The sequence below is a fragment of the Argiope bruennichi genome, chromosome 10, assembly GCF_947563725.1.
Source record: "Argiope bruennichi chromosome 10, qqArgBrue1.1, whole genome shotgun sequence".
In the NCBI taxonomy this organism is placed as follows: Eukaryota; Metazoa; Arthropoda; class Arachnida; order Araneae; family Araneidae; genus Argiope; species Argiope bruennichi.
The window spans coordinates 34142300-34165321 of record NC_079160.1 but is presented as its reverse complement, the minus strand read 5'-3'; the positions used below and the strand labels follow the sequence as shown (position 1 = coordinate 34165321).

General features: G+C 25.6%; 1 protein-coding gene across 1 annotated transcript in view; it reads left to right on the top strand.

The window, feature by feature from the left end:
* The first annotated feature begins 249 nt into the window (after nucleotides 1–249).
* Nucleotides 250–23022, top strand: part of LOC129989057 (intermembrane lipid transfer protein VPS13D-like) — a 47312-nt gene continuing 24539 nt past the window's right edge. Inside the window, exons 1-20 of the mRNA XM_056097372.1 lie at nucleotides 250–389; nucleotides 1724–1835; nucleotides 1933–2010; nucleotides 2094–2206; nucleotides 3783–3860; nucleotides 6320–6412; nucleotides 7720–7836; nucleotides 7915–8040; nucleotides 9708–9887; nucleotides 10335–10435; nucleotides 11257–11425; nucleotides 12458–12556; nucleotides 14512–14659; nucleotides 14941–15269; nucleotides 16280–16431; nucleotides 17602–17827; nucleotides 18671–18760; nucleotides 18847–18940; nucleotides 19275–19401; nucleotides 20128–20259. Of these exons, the coding sequence (XP_055953347.1) occupies nucleotides 1739–1835; nucleotides 1933–2010; nucleotides 2094–2206; nucleotides 3783–3860; nucleotides 6320–6412; nucleotides 7720–7836; nucleotides 7915–8040; nucleotides 9708–9887; nucleotides 10335–10435; nucleotides 11257–11425; nucleotides 12458–12556; nucleotides 14512–14659; nucleotides 14941–15269; nucleotides 16280–16431; nucleotides 17602–17827; nucleotides 18671–18760; nucleotides 18847–18940; nucleotides 19275–19401; nucleotides 20128–20259 (2549 nt within the window). The 5' untranslated portion in view covers nucleotides 250–389; nucleotides 1724–1738. The remainder of the gene's footprint in view (nucleotides 390–1723; nucleotides 1836–1932; nucleotides 2011–2093; nucleotides 2207–3782; nucleotides 3861–6319; nucleotides 6413–7719; nucleotides 7837–7914; nucleotides 8041–9707; nucleotides 9888–10334; nucleotides 10436–11256; nucleotides 11426–12457; nucleotides 12557–14511; nucleotides 14660–14940; nucleotides 15270–16279; nucleotides 16432–17601; nucleotides 17828–18670; nucleotides 18761–18846; nucleotides 18941–19274; nucleotides 19402–20127; nucleotides 20260–23022) is intronic.

The window sequence follows — 23022 nt, the reverse complement described above, 5'->3', positions numbered from 1 at the left end:
GACAGTTGAAGCACTAATTGACATTAAACAAATTTTAAAAGGGGCTTCTTTTTCCTCTTTTTCTATATCAAATTAAGTATAATATTTTATAAAAAACGGAATGTCTTATTTTTGCTAGAAAACTCTTTCTTTTATAAGTGTATACATGTGCATGAGCCTGGGAAGTGTATTTCATATTTTCAAAGATCAGCAGCAGGAGGCAAACATCTTAGTGCAATGTTTTTATTCTTCACTTCTATCAGTGATGTATTTTCATTTCAATGTGAAACATGCAATTTGCATAAACTAAACGAAACCTTATGATTGTTTGTCTTCAGATATGTTAGATCTGATTCGTTTCAAAATTTAATTCCGTTATTATTATCAATTGATTGTTTATCTCTGTTTCGGTGAGATTTACATTAATATATCGTTCAATATTATATTTTTAATGCGTATTTATATTTTTTTGAAGTTTATAAATATGTTATCATATTGTTTTCCCCTGTAAAGAAAATGGAAATAATGTAAACTAATAAAATAAAACTATAATCATGTTATTTTCATGTCATAAGTATATAATCCTATTTAAGATTTTAATTATTAAAAAAAATCGATTAAATTATGTCCTTTGAAAATTTTGTAATCAGAAAGAAAGATTGCATTGTCATTGACTGGGAAAAACATCTTTTTATTAGTGTTGAATATATGTCGAAATTTTCCATTTCATACTTTATTTCCTATCTAAAATAATGGAATCTTTTTATTACTTAATGGGTTTTGAATATTTTATTGACAGCTTCCTACAAGGTTGCATAGAATGCTGAGTACATTAGTGTACATAGGAATATGCAATTTTTTTCTTTTTTTCTTTACATGCTTGAAAGTATTTTGTCAAGTGTATTAGAAGTTCAGTCAAATAGACTTTTTCAAACTGTATTTCGTAGCTTTTTTTTTTGAGGATAAGATAACACTGATTAATAAAATTTTGATTTGATTATAGAATTGTTCAGTTAATTTCTCCGAAAGTTTTTATATATAACTAAGCTTTTCAACAACGGTAGCTTAGGTTTAATCTTATAAAGTATCACGTCTTTATGCTGCTTTTCTCCTAAAACGTATTTTAAATAATAATGCAGAATATTTTTTTTTAAATAATGCCCTCAGTTTTTTTTTTTTTTTTTTTTTAAATTTTAATTCTTCTATGTGCTCTTTTATAATTTTGCTTATGTCATTCTTAGAAACTTCCTGCCATGCTAATTTTCTATTATTCATGTTTTCTTTGTATCAATAGCTTCATCACTAGAATATGTATGTATTTCTGGAAGCGTTGATTTTAAATAGAAAGTAGTTAATTGTTACAATTTTGTTAGCAGGGAGCTTCAGACTGAAGCCTGACTAATATTATTGTTAATTCTCATAAACATTTCTCAAAAACAAAACATTGATGTGAAAGTTGCTTTTTTTTTCTTTCACTTTTATCTGCAAATGTAATTCTTTAAGATTATTTCATTTATATAGCTAATTGTATGTTACAATTCTTGCTGAAGTTAAAATAAAAGATTTTATATATTTTTTTATATTTTATTATTGCATTACATAGTTTTAAAAGGTATTTGCCAAAGAATTAATGGTATACATTTAAATAATCATGTTGGTTTAGCATTTAAAAAATGTTCTAAAGATTTATTTTTCTGTTTATCATATGTGATGTTCTCATGCTTTTCCTCCTTTATATCACTAGTTTGAGTCACGTGTAATGTTAGAAGGGCTTGCAGCATGGATTCTAAATACTTACGTTGGAGAATATTTAGAAAATCTAAACACCGATCAGTTATCAATTGGATTATTGCAAGGTAATACATATATATATATATATTCATATTCATTATGTATGTATGTTTTTACTAAATTTGATTTATTAAAATTTTGATAATACATGCAATTTTTTAGGGGAAGTGGAACTTGAAAATCTGCCTCTTAGAAAAGATGCCTTAAAATTCTTAGAACTTCCTGTACAAATACATTCTGGTAATTGCATCTAAAATTCTTTAAAATTAAGACTAAGTCTAAACCATTTATCAAAATTCTTTATTTACTTTAATAATTTTTAGGTTTTGTTGGAAAAATAAAACTTCAAATACCTGTTAGTAGATTGAGAAGTGAACCTTGGGTTATATTTATCGAGCAGTTGTTTCTAATAGCTGGCCCAATTTTATCTTCAGAGGTTAGTTTGAACTAGTTTTCAAATTTTTTTCTATATATCGAATTTATATTTTAAAAATTATTAATTAATTTTTATAGTATATGCTTCAGTTACTTTTTAAACCTTTGCACTCGGAAAAGTACTTTAATTTATAATTATTCACTTATTACAGATATTTGTTTATTGCTCTGAAAAATAAATATACATAATTGTTTTTTTCTTTGAAAAATTAATCTACATCTTTTTACCATTCTGTAAGTATTTATTAATCAAAATTTGAAAATAAATAAATAAGACATCAAAATTATGCATTATCTTTAGTGGTGAGCAAGAAGCACCATCCGAGTGCAAAGAGTTAATTAATATCATTATTAACTAGCTGCCTTTGATGATTAGCTAGTTCACAAAGATTAATGATTGCCCAGGTTTTTAATTACATATTTATTTCTTCATTAAACTATTTTTACATTTAATAGCTTTGTAACATCTATTCTTTAAGAGCCTTGAAAGATTCTAAAAAATGGAAATGTTTAAAGTTCAAGTTATTTCATAACTTTTTTGATGAAACTAAAGATTTTTACATAAATCATAAGAACTGACAACAGAATCACTTGGCTTTGAAATTTTATATGTACTGCAGAATATATACTGCTTCTCTGTTTCAACAAAACAAAAACAAAAATCAGTGCACTAAAGTAAGAAAACAGTTTTCAAGCAATAAAAGGGTTAATATATTTTTATGTATCCAATTTCTTTATTTATCAGTTCATCATCAACAGAAGAAAAAAAGCTGAAAATAAAACATTTATAGCAACGATGAGAAGAGTTCAGAATTTCACTTCACTAATGAAATATATTGTAAATTAAGCCTAAATATTTTTAAAATCTTAATTAAAATTTAAAAAATATGGTTAAAACATTGATATTATTTAAAGGATAATTGTTTCGATTTTAAGATAATCTAAAAATCATTTTTGTACTGTAATATTTTTGGAAGTTATGATGGGAAAATATCAAAATTTGATTTAAATTTTAATCAATTAAATTTTTTTTTAAATCATTCCTGACTTTCTAAAATATATAAGTGACTATTTTGGTAGCTCCTGGTCAAAAGATCTGATCTATAAATTACCAATACCTACTCATTCTCCGTCATTGTTAGTAGAGATTTGTTAAGAGAATTTGAATCATTAAGTTCTTTTCATTTAATGCTTTGGAGGAATCAATTGTTTTCATTGTTAATTTAATGAGTTTATTTGTGCAAGTTTTCACATTTTTATAATTTTTTGTTAACATTTAAAAAATTAATTATATTTTTTTGTGAGCTAGTCTCTTACTTAGTATGCAAAAATCTTTAAATATGATAAAAGTATTTCTTCAGTTCTCTTAATTTTTTCATTCTTCATATTTAATTTAACAATAAAAAAATAGATACAAGAGCTTTTAATTGATTTTTATTTATCATTAACTCTGCCATGAAATAGGACTCAATTTTATAATACTTCTTTGAATATCTTTCTATATATTTAGTTAAAATTCCAGAAATTTACAGCTATAATATTTGTTTTCATTTGTAACAAATTTTATTTTTTATTAGTATGATGAAAAAGCTGATGAAGAAGCAGCTTTGTCAAGAAAATTGGCTCAACTGGAAGCTTTAGAAGCTAAATCAAAAGTATGTTAATTTTAATGAAAAGCTGTGCTGAAAATATTTTGATTTAAAGCTTATTTTCTTTATCTAATATAAACAAAGAATGGACAAAAATATAGAAACACCTTGAAAAATGTATGTTTAAAAAGAAATGCTTATTTTAGTGAAATGTGTAGAGGGTATTGGTGTTTTTTATTACTGACCCTATTTATACAATGACATGAATGCAATGCACAGGTCATTCATTGTTGGTACACTGTTCTGTGAAGTTGCAATTGCATCATGTCAAAGCTAACAAACTTCGAATGTTGGAGCACGTATGGTGAATGCTTCTGTAAGCAAGGTAACTGAGATGTTTAGTGTCTCAAGAGATACTATTGAAAATTTATTCCATATATTTGAAATGTGGAAAAATATCATCTGCTAAATCACAGCTTGGATGAAAATGTGTGCTGAATAATCTTGATAAATGATCATTAAGGTGGATTGTGACGAGAGAAGTAGACCACAGCTACTAAAGTCACTCCTGAAATGAATATCATACTCGCAAATCTTGTCAGTACTATAGCAAACCATAGCAACAAGAAGGAATCTTCATAAGCAGGATATTTCTACAATTCAAAAACCATTCATCAGTAATGCTAATGATCATAACAGGAAAATGTGGTATTTAATTCTTAAAGTATGAAATGTGGAGTCATGAAAAGTAATATTTTCAGATTAGTGTTATTTCACACTCTTTTTCCTCTTTTGGCTAAGTTTACCTCAATATTATTGAACCATTAAGGTCTACATTGGAGAAGAAAGTGCATGGTCACTATACACCACCATCATTGTTACCTGAACTTGCCACCATTTTGCAGGAAGAATCTGCCAAAGATTCCTTTGGCAGCAATGCAGAAACTGTATTTATCTATTCCGAGAAAACTGCAATTTGTTTTGAATGCTAACGATTTTTCTACACCATATTAGACAAGGAAACATGTTTATTTTTGTTTTTAGGTGTTTCCATGTTTTTGTTCAAGCCCTGTGTGTGCATATTATATGTTAAAAATTCTCTCATAATGTAGAAAAGAGAATCTATCTATTTATCTATCTATCTATCTATCTTATATATAATATGAAAAATTAACATTTGTCTCAGATCAGCACCAAAAAATAAATTAAAAATCATTAATATACAACCAATATTAGTCCCATTTCTTTTATATAGATAAGAGAGATATGAATGAAAAACTAACTTAATTAGAATTAAACAACTGTAAGACAAATAAATAAATAAATAATCAAATATACTTTTCTATTAAAGGAACCTCAGTTTAAATATTAGCAATCTTATCAAGTAGAATGATAACATTTATTTTTTTAATGAATTTATATATCCTTTAACATCATTTTCGTGAATAAACATAACTTGTTTCCGCCCTTGAAAGATTAACATTCTTTTGAAAGTAATCTTATTAGTAGAATTTGATTTTTATCAAAAATATTGCTTACAACAGGTTTCACTTCTAAGCTTCTATATAATAGCATATCCTGTTCTAAAAAAGTATTTTTGTCATAGTCCATGCTTTGCTAGTTTCATTTCTTTTTTCAATTATTCTGATGCTGAGAATGAACATTGGAGAACTTAAATATGCACAGAATTTACTATGGTTCAGAACTTCAGCATTAGAGAAGTGTAATTCAACATCTAATCCCACTAAAGATGTGCTTGCAGATCAAATATTGCTTGATTTATATTATTTGAAAATTCAGTGTACATGACATAAGCTTCATCATTTGACTGTGATTCAAAATTTCCAATGAAAGATCAATCATCAAATCAAAAATGTAAAAGTGCTTGTGTTAAAATGCAGATCATATAAAAGTTTTTTCTCTCTTCTGTTTCTTTCCCTTGAAAAATTTATATGATATATAATTTATAGATTTAAAGATTAAATTCAATTCGAGAGAATATATATTTTAAAATAGACATTTTAAAATAATTTTCATTTTCTAAAAAATTTCTATGATAAAAGGATTTTTAGATTGTTTTGAAAATATTTTCATGTAAATGATCAATTTATTCAAAGCTCTATAATAAGAAGAATGGTTAGTTATTTCAAAACTGGATAATGTTTTTCTGTAGCATAAATAATTTTTATATATAGTTCTGTAAGATTTGCCTTCAGTAGTTGATCCACTCCAGGTAATTTCTAATATAAAAACATTGTATTGCAGTTGTAATGTAAAACATTGTAAAATGCAATGATATTTTAAAATCTCAATAGAATTACATTCAAGTTCAAGAAACTAAGCAAAACAATTATATCAAATGCAGCAATGTAAAATTTGCAATCCATCAGATATGATGTCCTTTTTAACAATATGATGAATTTTGGCTTGTAGTTAGTTATACACATATTTAAAGAGAGAGAAAAAAATTAATGCATCTTTATTGAAGTTTAATCTTAACACATTTAATATACTAAACTTTTCAGGGTGTGCAGGATTCTAAACAAAATGAATCATACTATACAAATTGGATGAGTTATGGAACTTCTTTAATGGCAAACATTATTGAAAATGTTCAGGTAAGCTTTACTGATTTCCTACATGCAGTAAGTATTATTTGTTAATTTTTACATTTTCCCTCCACTAAATATAAATAGTGAATTTAATCAGCATGTTTCAAATATTTTTATTAATCTTTTTTTTATCTATCCATTTCATAAGCCTGTATTGTTTCCTACCATATTCCATTCTTTCTAAGAATCTGTTAACAGATGAATTAAATTATTTAACATTTGTTAAAGTAAGATCAAAATACATATGCTTATTAATTATCCCCTTTGATCTTAAACTGAAATAAAAGGTAGCACCAATGATTTTTTGTTAAAATATTTATACTAGAAAATGTCATTATCACTCTGACATATAACGACTAATTTTATTGCCGCCTCTTGATTTGAAATACTTCTGTAACTAGTATGTTTTTTATGCCATACAAAGTATGTTTGCACAATAAGGGTATGTTGTACAAAGTATGTTTGTACAATAAGGTTGAGAAATGAAATATTAAAATATATTAATTCAAAATGTAATTTCCAAACTTTCTAAATCCAATAGAACTTGAATAAAGGAAAAGTCATAGAAAGCAATTCAAAAATTCAAGTTGAGAAAAATTGAATCTAAACATGAATGCCTCAAAGGAATAATCTGCAGTTTTTTTAAGTAAAGTTGGCAATATGTGTGTGTGTGTGAGAGAGAGAGAGAGTTTATCTATCATCATTTCTTTTGTTTATTTATTATTATTATTATTATTTATGAATGTCTGTTTCAAAAAATGCCAGTTTCAATGATGCATTGTAAGTGAAAACTAAATCTAACATCATCTAGAAGACTGATATTTATTATTGTGGGCTCATTCTCAAGCTGATAAAATAAACTTTTTGGTAAATTAGAAGATTATAGTTAGAACAGTCTTTTTTTGGTATTCAGCAATAAAGACTTTGGCGACTTTTTGATTGTGGGTTTTGCCAAGGTTTCGGTGCTTGTAGTTCAGTTTTAAATCCATCTATCTTGATGAAAATGATATCATATTATAGGATTTTTCCTGCTCTTTCAAATTATTTAGTTATTCTCCATTTTATACTGTCGGAATTTTTTAAATTAGAATTTTCTTTTGATTTATAGCCTATTCATTTTATTCTCCATAACTTGCAAACAATAAGAAATTGGACAGGGTTGCCATAATATTTTTTGATTCATACAATTATAATTTTTATCATTCTCTTTCAATTAGCAGATTAGGTCAAGTTCATTATGTGTATGTGTACATTAAATAATCATTCTTATCATTTATTTTAAAATTAATTATGTGTTTTATATTTCCTTATAGCTCAAGATAAAAAATGTGCACATTCGTTATGAAGATGGTGAAAGCTGTCTTAATCAAAATTTTGCCTGTGGTATTTTAATTCATAGTTTGTCAGCTCAAAGTACTGACCAAAACTGGGTAAATTTTACTTCTACTTATTTTTAAAGTTTTGTTATAATTTAGACTTTTTTGTTAAATGAAAAATCTAATTTTTAGGTGCCAAAATTTGTTAGAAGGGATGATAGTGAATTTATGTGGAAACTCTTGGAACTACAAGGCCTTTCTCTATATTGGGATACAAATAGTGACATTTTGAGTAACTTAGATCAAAAGGAAATGATGGTAAGTATGCTTTTTGAAAGCAAAATTTACTTATCTCCTATCGCACTGTAGGTCCATAATGGCTAGAATTTTAAATTTATGATGTCATAATTTTGAGACATAATTTCTCTAAAAATTTTAAGATAATGTCAGTAGTATAAAAATTTAGATGGAGATATTAATTCAGAAATCACATTTATCAATGTTTTACATAACCCTATTGTGTGATAATTGTATGTGTAAAAGGGAGTGCCAACTCATGTGTCACCCTAATGTTTCTTTCAGATCGCCATCAATATACCTGAATTAACTAAACTTTACTGTTGACATTTTACAATGGTATATGATATTACCAATAATATAAATTTGTTGATTTTTTTTGTTGTCTTGTAATAAATGAATTTCTATTATACAAAATATTAGCTTTTGATTGTTTTTAAAATGTGTTTTGTACAGGAACTAATTTTTTGAGAAATTATGAATTTAAAAATTGTCTAGAGCAACTGATGTTCTTTTTTTAATTAAAAAGTATTGGGGATTTTAGAATATTTCTGTATTATAATATTTTATATAAATGAATGTTTTGATTAAACATATTATATTGTTGCCTCTTGTACCCTGTTTCTCTCAAGAAAAGGGAATGATTGATGATATAAGTTGCTTAGAATAAGGTAATTTAACTCACTGATGGTTAAAAAAAATCACAAATGCAAATTTTTAAAAAGTATACTCTTATAACCCAGTTTCAATAAAACAAAAAACTATAAAACAAGGAATTTGTAAAGTTCATTAAATTTAATTTCATCAAACTGCTTGATCAACTCTAAAACAAACTCCAGAATAATTGTTTGCCTTTTATGGACTAGTAAAATGAGGGATTGAACATTTTGGAAATGTTCCCATATTTTGAGAACCAAACTTTGAGATTTCACACTTCCCAAATTTGATAAAAAAATTTATCAAAATCGCTGCAACACTTCTTAAGTTTAAAGAAAAAATATTTTTTTAGCTGTGCATTGGAATTCCATGAAGGCCATATTTACTACATTTTTATTTCCTTGCATATGATGCTTATACCATATAGCCACAAATAACCAATCTTGTATGTGGTAGTTATTATTTAAATACTTCAAATTTTGCATGCAAATACTGAAGCATAAGAAACATTTTTGTGACAGTTAATTAAATAGTTAATATTTTATTCTAAAAGACATGACAATATTTTCATACTAAGTCATTAACATTTAGTAATAAATTTCAAAGACCCATATCTGAGAATATTTTAATATTTTTATGCATAGTTTTTATATTAATGTTTATGACTTTATTTAAACTGTAAACTGTTTTAAGTATAAACTTTTTCTAAAAGCTGCAATACCAATAGGATTTTTTTTTCAGTCACTAGATGACATATTTGAAAGTATAATTAGATATAAATTTATTTGATTATTAATTTTAAAAATGTAAATTATAATGATTGACTTGTGATGCTCAGTTGGATTCACAAAATATATATAAATAATTATGCTTCAAAGCAATATATATATATATAAAATATTTGATCCCTGAATCTATCAGCATGTTAGAAAATTAATTTGATAGAATTGTTTTATCTTTTTTTTTATTATTGAATTACTTTTCTAAACCGTGTTTCCATTATTTTTATGCTTTATCAACTTTTTTTTCAGGCTACGATGGGAAAGCACTTTGAATCACCATCAAGTACTGCTCATGAATATATTCTTGCACCTGTAAATGCTGATGCCCATTTAACCAGAAATTGTTCTTCCAAACCATTAAGATCAAGGTTCATACCTAGGATAATATGTGACATAAATCTGGAAAAAATTCCTTTATCACTTAGTGAAGTAGGTATTTCTTATTATTTCTTAATTTAAAATATTAAAATCTGTAGGCTTTTATCTTTTTGTTTTGATTTTATGTTGTAACTTTGTTTTCAAACAGTTTTTTTTTTTTTAACAAATAAAAGAAAGTATATATATATTAATTAAAGGTATTGATACTTTTAAAATCTAAGAAAGAAATTGCCCTAAAAGATGTGCTAATCTTAACAAGGTCTTTTAAGATAAAATTATGCAATTTTTAATTTACTTTAAAAATATATTAGATAAAGTAATTTGATAACATTGCTCTTGAAAAGTATGAAATTGTACTCTGCAATTATACTATTCTGTTTACTCTTTTATGATATACATAAAAAATGTTTAAATATTTTCTGAAAGTTTTGAAGGCACTTACTTGGAATAATTTTCTTTTGTGTATAATTTCATAAAAATCCTCTTTTATTGTAACAGATACAATACAGACAAATGATGGAATGTGTAAAATCTTTGGAAGTTCTTGATGTTCGATGGAAATATCGCAAATGGCGACCTAATGTTCCTGTAAAAAATAAGTATGCATTATTCTAAACTATAAAAATTTTATTAAAAGTGTTTGATTTTGTTGGTACTTTTAAAAGTTGTTGGAAGTTATCAATTTTTAAATTCTTAAAAAAAAGTTTAAAGTTCATTTATTTGTTATATAAATTAAAATATTTGAATGTAAGTTTTACAAATACACTGTGTAAACACCATATATAAATATTACTTAACATAATTATCTTTTAAAAAAATATTTGTGAATTTTTTTATTGTTGACTTTGAATATATAGAACTACTATGATCTGTGTTTGACCTTTAGCTTGATGGTTTTTAAATCCACTACAGAATTTTAGCACTCTCTTTTAAAATGTTGATGTTCTTTTAAATTCTTTTTTTTTTTTTTTTCAAATATTAGTGCTTGAAAATAATTTGGTATTTTTAAAGTCGAAGTTTTTATTTCTGCAGCTTTGATATTAATGAGAAATACATGCCTTGTTTTACAGAATGGTTGCCTCAATTACTTTGCTACCTTTAATCAGCATTACAAAACAACTTTTAATGTTTACAGGATTAGGTTGATATGAGAGTTTTTTTTTAATTAGCTGATTAAAAAAATGTGCAAATAAAAAAATTAATAATTTTTTTTAATTTTATTTTTATATAGAAGATACAATTGAATGAACTTGGCTCTTGAAGTGTAAGCCAAATAGATTTTACAACTGGATAAATTAGTTACTATGTGGAACTATTGATAAGCAAAACAGCAAATTTCTCTATTTTATGATGGAAATTTATTTGTCTTTTAATAAAAATTAATTGATATACTGATAAACAAGTTTTTATTTTATTGTAGTGCCAGAAAATGGTGGTCTTATGCTATAACCGCACACCTGGAGCCTCTGAGAAAGCAAAATAGAGCTTGTACATGGACATTTGCTCTAGAAAGAGCCCATGACATAACTGAATACAGCCGAGTTTATCAAGAATATCTCAACAAGTCTGAATTATCACCTGATTCTAAGGTTTCTTTATTTGAAAATATTATTTATAATTATGCATTTATATATTTAATAAAACTTATTTTGAATGTTACAGCAATCACTAAATAAGTATTGCAGTTACAAAATGTGTAATTATTTTGTTATTTAAATAAAATATGTAATCTGGCTATTTTTTAAAATTAAACAAATCTCTTTTAAAGAAATCAAATCTAATTTTAGATTCTGCAATGATTGCATTGTATACCATCTAGAATTTTTTACATATTTTTCATCTTGTGTTTCACTGTTATTATACAATTAAAAATGAAGATATTGATCATAAAACCAATATTTTTATTCTTAATTGTATATTTTTTCGTTTGTTGCTAAACTACTGGCATAAACTGAAATGCTTTGTTTTCATAAACCATATTTCACATACAAACAAGCATTGCACTTCCAAGTTAATTACTACCATTTCTAATTTCCTTTTAATATAAATGTTGAAAATCTTAATAATATGTGTTGTCTTTTTAAAGTTTTATCATTAGTATTAAAGTTAAAATATGTATTACTTTTAAATTATTGAATGCATAAAATAATTGTATTTGTCTATTTATTATTATTTTTATTTAAAATATTAATTTTCATATCAAGTTAATGTCTAGTACCTGATATAATTCCAAGATTCTAATTTTCAAATTTTAATGAGATTCAATGTTTTTTTTTTTCAATTTTATATTAGAGAAGTTCAAATTAATCTAATTAAACCAGAATTAACTAATAATACTGATATAAGCTAAATGGTGCCATATCAGATAAGAGTAAACGTAATTATTATAATTTACTGTCTTAATTAAATTATTTATTAAATAATTCTTAACGTGTTTTAAAACATGAAAGAAATTATATATGAAAGATTATTTTTATAGGTACAATTTCCAATTTATTTTTTTTATGCAGTCTTACACTAAATATTGCATAAAGTTTCTTTATTATAGTATTTGATTTTTATTTATATAATTAATAGAATTATTTTTTATATTAGGTTTTATAATTTCATTGAATTTTTAGGCTTGGAAGGAAGATTTGGAAAAGAAATTAAGTTTTGAATTGTTGTGTCTGTTAAGGGAATTGGTTGCCAAAAAAATTGAAAGAAGTAATAGTTCTGATGTAAGTATTATATATATATATATGCAATAATTCAATTTGACCTACTATTTTTGAATTAATTTATAATATTAAATAAGTGCATTAAAACGTGATCAAAATTGATAACCATATTTTGATAATTGAATATAGTATTTAAAAGTCATAAATAATTTATTTCTCTATACTATGTTTGTATGATAGGAGTTTTATACAATTTTGTATAATATGCTATTGATGAAGATGTAATTTTTGTTTGTTAGTGTTTCTATTCAAGCTGATAAACATATGCTTTTATTATAAGAATTTTGAAATACTAACATAAATTAGTTCTGCATCCCATTATAATTTACAAGATGTAATTTGTTAGAAAACTTTTAATTTTTTATTATTTGTCACTTTTAAAATTTCAATGTTTTCTCATTTTTTTGGGAAGGAGTGGATAAGAATTTCAACTTATAAATCAAAAAATTATATTCGAGTTGCAGTTCTGCTGTTTATTTCTTGCACTTGATGTATATTAATTCTGTCATTAGATGGTGTAATATATTTTTTTGAAAATTGGATTGTCTTCTTAGATCTTCCTAATACAAAACCTCAAATTTAGATCAATCGTAAATTAGCCTTCATGTAACTTCAAAACATGAAAATAGTCATTAATCTAATAAATTATAATTATATCATTGAATTCATTATTTATTTTTAATTAAGAACATACTTCCTTAATTGTCATATTCTTCCTTAATGTTTTACTGAAATATATTATATGCTTGCGGAAAAAAATTAGTAAATTTATAGTAATATGATATGCTTTACTGACAAAAATTTCATAAATCAGTATCTTTGCATTTGCGTATAAATATATACCAATGTTAATTATCAGCAAAGACTATGAAACTAGCTGTTTTGAAGAAAATTATATTGTAAAGTAAATAGGTTTTGTGATAATTATTTAATGGCTCCTGGCTTTATTTAGAAATTTTCAGATATTGCCAAAATCGCAGATCATTATACTTCTATACCAAGATGATTGTGGGCAGTTTGCATTTTTTTTTTTTTTTTTTTTTTTGGCTATTTATAGAATAAACAAGCACTGTTTTTGTGCATATTGAAATGAATGTGTTATATGAAACAAAGTTATTTTGCTCTTGATGGCTTAGAAAATTGAACAGACTCATCTGATGGCACAAAAACTCACTTTTCTCAAACAAAATTTCTTCATTGCCAGGTTTGGGTTTTTTTTTGGGGGGGGGATATTGTATTGTCATTACCTTGGTGGATTTCACATTATTTTCCTTTATATTCTTCATTATATAGTTGCATTACTGTCGAGTTGCAGTTGTTATTTGTTTTGCTAGTAGATCTAAATTTTCGGTGCCTATTTCTGTTATAATAATTTATTTAAATATTTCTATCAGATCATTAACTGTCAGATATTTGTTATGCAACCCAGCAGCTTGTAGACATTGTTGATATCAACTTTTAACATAAACACTAACAACAGTTTTTTTTTTTTTTTTGCTTCTACTGCTTAAGCAGCTTGGAAAATCTTAATCTATCAAAATTATTATCATTGAAATGAAAATTGCTGCCACATTTTTTAAGGGGGGGGGAACTACTTGACAAATAGTGACAGTTTTAAATTATTTTTTAACATTGTTTTAAGCACTTTTCCTTTCAAAAAATAATGAAACAATTTTTTAAAAAAGTTCCACTTGATTTTATTTTTGAATTGTCTATTTGTGTCATTTTCTGCAATGGAAAATATTCAAAATAGGAGAGGAAATTAAGAAATCACATAACTTAAATATCATGCTAGCTGAGATAGCATTCTGCTTAATTGTACTATCTTAGATTGCACATGCTCTGATATTGTATGATCTGATTTAAGGATTTATAATTTTATAACTCTTATTATGTAGCATATAAAGTAGCAAAATTTCTAATGGTAATGTTTTTATTATTATTATTATTTTCAGGTAAAGGATGAACAGTCAAAAGGTAAAGGCTTCCTTCAGTGGATGTTTCCATCCTGGGGTGGATGGTATTCTGACAATTCTGGCGCAGATGTAGTCGATAGTGTAAAATCTGATCAATCGGAAGTTGAAGAATTGAAAAGTCATTTAGGTTCGAATTTGCTTATTAATACCATTCTTCTAATTTTAATTTATTAATTTTTTTAACATCTTTAAAATTCCTTGAAAAATATTTGTCATTTTTAAGAATTAGAAAAAAAAAAACTTTTTAAATTAAGGGAAATTATTAACCTTACTAATAGACCTTAAAGCAGTTCATCTTTTTTGAGATTAAAATATGTAATTTTTTTTCTTCAAAATTTCATGAGTCTAAAGCAGTAAAAGTCGATATTTTAAAATGCCTTTTTTCAGTAAATAATTTTTTTTTTTCAGAGGAAGAAATTTTAGATGTGTTAGATAGTGCTGATGATGATTCTCTCTTAAAAAGAGACACAGTATTTGCTCAGCTGAATTTTTCTCTGTCTCAAGGTACTTTCTCTCTTTTGCAAAGTGAATCTTCAGTTACATCACCGACAAGTAAAAGTCCTTCAAGACAGATGAAATCAATAATAGATCTTGAGTTTTCGGATGTGTCGACAAAACTGGAAACCAGGCCAAGAAATAGTTCTTTTCTATTTGAAATCAAACTTGGGGCTTTATATTTACATGACAGAATATATTCTGACTCACATTTTCCTCATATTGTAGCGCCACAAAATCGGGTAAGAACTTATACTATAATTTAATGTCTTTCTTTGTAAGACTAATATTATATTTTTGTAAAATTATCCCAAAGTTGGTTACATTGAATTTTCCTTATTTTATTATGTCCATAATCTGAACTAGTCACCTATGAAAAATATATGCTGTTTTGAAGTATCATTATATCTACTATTAAAAAATTATGGTTAAAAAAGTATGATTTGAATTAAGTCAAAGAATTTTTTTTCTCACTTTTTATTACTTAACAAATTTGCAGTTGCAGCATTTTACATACTTTTACTTCTTTGAGATTTTTTTAACCTAAAGAGTTTTTGAGAATCTGTTTGACATTAGAAAGTAAAAACTTTACCTTTGAAGTCACTCTAAATATTATTTTAAATTTTTATCACTATTTATTTCTGTACACTATTAGGCACAGATACATACTCAAAATTTATTAATTTTCATGTCAAAAAAAGTATTTATTTTTAGTTCAAAGCTAAAAACATGCTTTGACTAATTTTTTTATTGAAAAGCCAATTAAATTAATCTTATTTTCATAATAGCATATCTTATAAGCATGCTTTTATTTTATATGATATTATATTGCAAATTTTGTACAATTTTTTTTATATTTCTGGGGAATTTAATAAATTTGCATTGCATTTTGAAAATAACAGTATTTATTCAACTATGGAAATATTGTATATAGAATTGACAAATGTTTAGTCATGATTAAAGCTAGATTATTAAATAAGCAAAGTAAGTGACTGCCTATGTGTCTAAAACGTCAAGACTTTTTGCTGTTGCTTATTAACAGGAACATATGCATTTTCATTTTTAAATATGCTTATATCAGTGTATTTTTTCTTATTTTGTGGAAGCATAATTTGATTCTGTTTCAAATTCATAGAAATAGACATTGCATATGTTTTCATTTTATATTAATTTGTTTTTAAATCTACCGTTATATATTGAGAATTTTATAATATTTCATTTTTTGATTTATATATATCATTTTTATTTCTAGGATGTCAGTTTCTTATACACCAAATCATCCAATATTACTGTTTTCCCACTGCCATCATTTCTTAATCAGAAATCCGAAGAAAGTGATACAGGCAGTTACTTATTTGAACTGAGTTATGAAAAGAAACCATTTACAATCCATGCAGATCACAGGTACTTCTTCAGTTAAAATTATAATTATACTACTTTGATCTTCTAGATATTTTGCTATCAAATTATTGTTCTATTATTGTCAAATTTTCTGTGAAAATATTTTTAATAATATGATTTAACAACATTAATTGCAAATGCTTATTTGCATAGTAATTCAGGAATTATAAAAATAGTCTTTTTCTAAAATTTTATTGTCTGTAGTTTTGTTAATAATGATCTTTATCATTTATGCAATTGCTATTATATATTGGTTTGAAAATATTTAAAGTATTTGGAAAATCTTTCTGTAATGTTATAGTATAATTGTCAATTCTTTGCATTTCTCAAAAAAAAAAAAAAAAAAAAATAATAATAATAATAATAATAAAAAAATAAATCAATGCACCTTTATAAAAAGAATTTTCGGATTATAATTGCAAGCAAGGGGAAACAGCATTAAGAATAGAATAAAATTTTCAAAAATGTTTTTGAGTAACATAAATTAGAAATTAAATCATTAACAAAAGTCTTCAGAATGCTGATTATTTTGTCTTTTTCATAGAAATTGAATTTAGATTTATTGAATATGTAATTGGACAGATGCCAATTTTAAATTAAGGATTATTGTATATTTCATTTCAATTTTGCATGAAAAATTTTGACTATATTATACCAAACTAAATTATGTTAAAAAAAAGTTGTGGAAATTGTTGAATTTAGTAGAAGAAAAACTTTGGAAAAGCTGATCTAATCAATGAAATAATGTTTAATTAAAAGGAATGTTTACTTGAAGTTATTTTATTTCCTAAATATAGGATTTTGAGAATTTCTTATATACTTACTCATCATTAAAATAATGTAGCTACACAATGTTTTAAAATAATTAACAAAAAAAACCCTTTTATTAACACAATATATAGTGAACTTCCCCTGTTATCCTGTTGTGATGATGAGCTACTCCTCATTTCGAAATTCTTTTATTGTTATTATATTACTTTAAAATACATTGGTCTTCTGTTTGATAAGAAAATTTGATGCTATAATTTCTTTTTTTAACATTATATTATCGTCTTTTAAACTTCAATTTAAAATTTTAAATGTTTTTGTGAAGATAAATTTTGTATACAGTTTTGTAAGTCTTGTGCACAATTTTGATTTTTTTTATGTTGTTAATTTGCTTTTTTTTTATAGACTAAATATTACTACAAGAGCCTTGGATGTTGTTTACAATCCTCAAGTGTTAAGATACATTGCAGATTTCTTTTCATTACATCATGGAAAAACTTCAACTGATTTTTCTCTTAGTGAATTAAAATTAACTGCTGCTGCCAAGGCTAGATATGAAACTCTAAAACAACAAACAAAAGCAGAATTACAGCAAAAATGGGATGAAATTTTGGACGGAGAAGACAAAACTGTAAGTCTTGCTTGCGATTGTTTTATGTTTAAATGCAGTTATCTGCTTCATGTTAATAGTACTTATTTTTTATTTCATATTCATGCTGCATTTTGAGCAGTTTCTAAAATTGAACACTTTAGAATATTTTATAATTCTCAGGTTTTTTAAAGTTGAGAATTTTGTTTAAGTTATCGATTGAAATTATGTTGTATGATTGCATAATCTTAAGGAAGTAAGTCAATTTTCCTTCAAAATTAAAACCTTTCAATACAAATATTAAAGAAGCAGTTATATGTCATTATTCATATTCCCTTCTCTGCTTCCATTCACTCACTGTCCTTTTTTGTTTTGCCCCCGTCCCACCACCATTTAAAATCTATTTTCTGTATCTTTTCTTAGAAATAAAAAATTAGTGGAAAATTTAAATCCTTGAAGGATTTTCTTACTTCATCTTATTGATTGAATAAAATACATTATTCAAAATAGCATGTATCATTTATGTAGTGTTAAAGAAAATAGTTTTTTTTTCAATAATTGAAATTGTTTTGTTGTTGTTTTGAATTAGCTAAATTTCAGTCTTGCTATTATTTCAGTAAGCTCTATTGCTGTATTAGCAGTTTGCATTTGATTATGAATTAACTTATTGATATTGTGCATTTTGTCTGTATTAACTACTTATGATATCCTTTTTAATAGTGTCAGTATGAATCTCAAAAGAAATTACATAAAGCATTAAGGATTATCTAGATAATTCTTTCATGTATAGGTTAGTTTTACAGATTTAAACTTATAAGTTAATCTATTTCAGCTAATTTATAATCCACTTATTCATTTGATCAATATTACATCCCATCACTTTAGGTTTATTCAAGAGGGTGGAATATAGAACTAAACATATCAGCTCCCCAAATTATAATTCCAGAAGACATATGTGATAAGAATTCTACTGTAGTAAGTTGAGAATATTTTTTTCTGTTTAATGTCCTATTATAATCTGTGATAAATCTGAATGATATCATAAAACTGTCATTTTGTAGGTGGTATTTGATTTGGGAAAATTACACTTTTACAATGCTCGCACTGAAGAAATTGATAAAACAACTCCTTCATCTGATGACCTTGATGATGATGGTAAGGGTTTCTATGTTGTCTTTTGGATATAATGTGCCACAATGATTATTTTCTGAAGTAATAAATTTGATAAACAATCAATGGAAATTGTTTTTAAATTTTATTTTAAGGCTATCTGAAATTATTGATTAAACCTGTTTTGTTTCCTTGAATTTTTTATTGCATAGATAGAAAATTTTTTAATTGTGAGATAATTTACTTTTACAAATATATTTTCAAATATATTCAAATTTTATTGTTAAAAAATTATAAATTACTCGTCTTCAGAATGAAGTTGAGATACATTGTTTCTGTATTGATTACTCATTTTGACTAATATTTACTCTTGTTCTAGAGGATTTTATTACACCTTGTTCTACTCCCCAAGAGCTTATTGAGAGAGCTAAAAAGGCCAATGAATTAATGGAAATGATGTCAAATCAAAAGGATGCGCAAGTTTTGAAAGAACATATTTATGAAAAGTATGTCAGATATTCATATTTTTTTTATAACAGGAATTACATTATTTTGAAATTCAATTTCTTTCATGGTTTTTCTTTGTGAATCACAAAAAGCATTTGAAAAGATGTTTATTTCTTTTTTGAAACAATTTTATTTAAATGGGAGAATATATAAAAGTAATAATTGATATTATCTTGTTAATATTGTAGTATATATTATCCTACTGTATTTGATATGCATAAGTTTTTTTAAAAAAATAAATTCACTTGTGTTTATTTAACATCACTTTTAATTTTTTTCTGTGTTTCTCAAAATGTTTTAATAGATGTTTGATATGTTAGAGAAAACATAAAAAAGGACTAGGGGAAAAAAAGAACTCTGGTATTTTTTTATTATTGTTGTTGATTTTTATTCGGAAAATTGAAATATTTTTTACTGGGTTTCTAAATTTTTTTTCAATTGTACCTACTTGTTTAGTTTTATCAACAAAAGAGCACAGTTTACTTTCTTGTCTCGTGGAACCAAGGATTAGTGATAATTTTTTTAGTTTATTTTCTGAAACCAAATTTCAAAAGGAAGTGGGAAAAAAGTAACTTTACAATTCTTTTTATGTGTAATTATATTTATAAATTACAGCTGCTTTAAATTGTTCTCAAACTTTATGTGTAAAATGATGGAAAATTGTCTGTATATTTTGTCATAAGCAATTTTTTGAAATAAATGTGATATTTATTTATTTTTTGAAGATATACGTTAGAGCTGAGCAATATCCAAATATTAGTGAGCAGACTGAAAGATAACTGGAGATTTGCTCAACTTCGTGGAACAAGTACTATGCATATCTTGGATCGTTTTTCTATCACAGTTCAGACTGAAAGGTAAGTCTTGTAATATGTTTTTTTTTTTTTTTTAATTCTTTCATATTTTCTAAAACTTTGTCTAAATTGAATTGTAGATATTTATGGAGAGAGAATTATTTTGATTTAACTTAACATTATTTGTTTATTCAATATTAATTTATAATTATTAATTAGTTTAATTATTATTTATTTCAATGTTCCACTAATTTTTAATTTCTAAATTTGGCACAGTTGTACTTTAGAAATCATTAGAATTTTAATGAATTAAAAATTAAGGATTTTGTTACTAATTGTTTTGTTTTGTAGCATATAGTAATATTATTGTAAGAAAATAATTTTTGAAAAATATTTTAATGCATAATTTGCAATTGCTTTAATTAAATTAAGATCCTTTGTATAGTTTTAATAAATATTTTATCATATGTTTTGCTTTTGCTTTAAAATAAATAGAATCTTGAGAAATTTATTTTTTATCATTCACCTAGACTCAATTAAAAAAATTCATCTAATTAATACTAGATATTCAATTATTCAATAATTTTTGGGGTATGAATATTTATTAATGAAGCTAGTGTCTATTATTTCTTTGAAATATTACACCGATACAATATCCATCTAAAATCAGACAGATGGGGATTATTATTCCAAAAAGAAGAGTTTTCATGTTTGTAACGCATCTAGATCCTTATGAATCGAATGTTTCTTCAAAAGTGTCTATTCTTGTTTTTCTTAATTGAGGGTAGGTATAGAATACACTACTTTCATCGGGAATTGGTATTAGTAAGGCAGTCTTATATTCAGTGGCAACATCATAATGAACTTTATTTTGTTGCTTGATATGAATTTTTGTGAAATTTTTTATTGATGGCACCAGAAATATTCAACTGTGTACTCAGTAGACTGAAAAATGGCATGTATTACTCTGTTTTTAACTGCAGGTTTCAATCCATCTAGCATTCTATTAAATGTGCTGTTATAATGGAAATAAAAAGCACTGCACTTATTTTAATTTCAAAATAAATTTTGCATGAGGAATAAAACGATGAAGTTATAACACCACATAAAGTATTGATATTAGATATTAGATAATCTTGGCAATTACATCTTACAGTATTGTGTGAGTTCACTCCATATTGTTATTCATGTACTCAGTATATAGGAAAGGTATAAGATTACTTATATAATATGGCTTAAATATCAGTCCAATTTGATATTTAAAATATTTTCTGAAGGAATTGTGAGTTTTAAGTTATGCTTAAGAAATTTAACTGAATGCAACCATTGTTCCAGCAAACCAGCTGGTCATCAAATACAATAAATTTATAATGAAATCTTAAGAATAATTAAAAATACATACAAATTTGTCATTATTTTAATTATTTTTACTTGTCAAGTTCCTGTAATTAAACATTGTCCAGTATCACCTTTATACAAGATGATTCAAAACTTACTATTAAAATTCCGTGAGGATGTAGGAAATTCGTCAGGAAAGCAATTTCACATAGGAAAGTATGTCGGGAAATGTACACATGAATATGTAGAGGGCACTGTGTGTACCCAACCAGTTTACAACTCGTCTGACCACTCCCGCTGTCATCAGCATACGAGCTGACTTACTAGTGATAAGATTAATTGTTTTACGCATCGAGAGCTAGCAAATATGCATCTCGCATATGGGACAGCAGGTGAAAGCGGACGCCAAGCTAGACCAGTTTACGAAGACCGATATTCCAACAGAAGAATACCACAGCATCAAATGTTGTAAATCTTGTGTTCATGTAAATGATCGAAATTTTGAGCACCTGTGAACTTGTACTTTACCTTATTGGATTAAAAATCGCATTTGTTACCATTTACCAGTATAAATAAATTATAGTTGTGTTTCTTGATTATTCAATAATTTATTTGATAGTGAAGATTGTGGTCTGGGTGAAATGACTTGAAGACACATGTTGTCTTTTATGTGGTTTATCCGTAACATCAACAACAAAAGGCACATGATGCCATAGTGTAGTAGGCCTAGAGAACTACACATAAAATTTCTCGGGAGAGTGAGTCAAGTTTGCTTTTACTGGAAAAAATATATACTAAACAACAACAGGGAAACCACGTGATACATGATTGGCAGCTAGCTCCGCTCAGGAAAATCACGTGGTTAACTGAATTCTTAACAACCTGCACTTGTGTGCAGGTTACACTCCTTGTGTGCAGCACACTTCCCTTGTCCATGCAGATAATGTTTGCAGATTTGAACGTTAAGTTTTGAATCGCCCAGTATAGTCATATCACCCTTGCTTTGGTATGATATTTCTTTTAAAACCCTCTTCTGGTTAAAGGTAGATATTTTTATATTTTAATATGTCATGTATTATTCTCTTTGTGTTTTGTATTTTGTTTTGTATTTTGCATGTGTGTGTATTTTATACTGTCAATTTTCTTTGCACTGATATATCCTATCCTGTTAGTAAATTCAGTTTGCATATCTTTTGGTCTTTTATGCATCTTTTTAATTCTACTCATTTTTCCTTTTACTTCTACTTTGTGCTTGTTTAGTTATAAGATATTTAGATTCTTGACACAAGGGTATTGAGTAGTGATTTGTTCATCTCAGTGAAAATTTGCTTTTACAGATAAGATTTATTTCTTTGGTAACTCTTAAGAAAAGATTATATTCACTTCTGTTTATACTGAATTAATTGTCTCTAATTAGTGATCACTAATGAGATATCAAAATATTATATTTTTAATAATGGTGCAATTTTTTTTTACAAGGAATATATT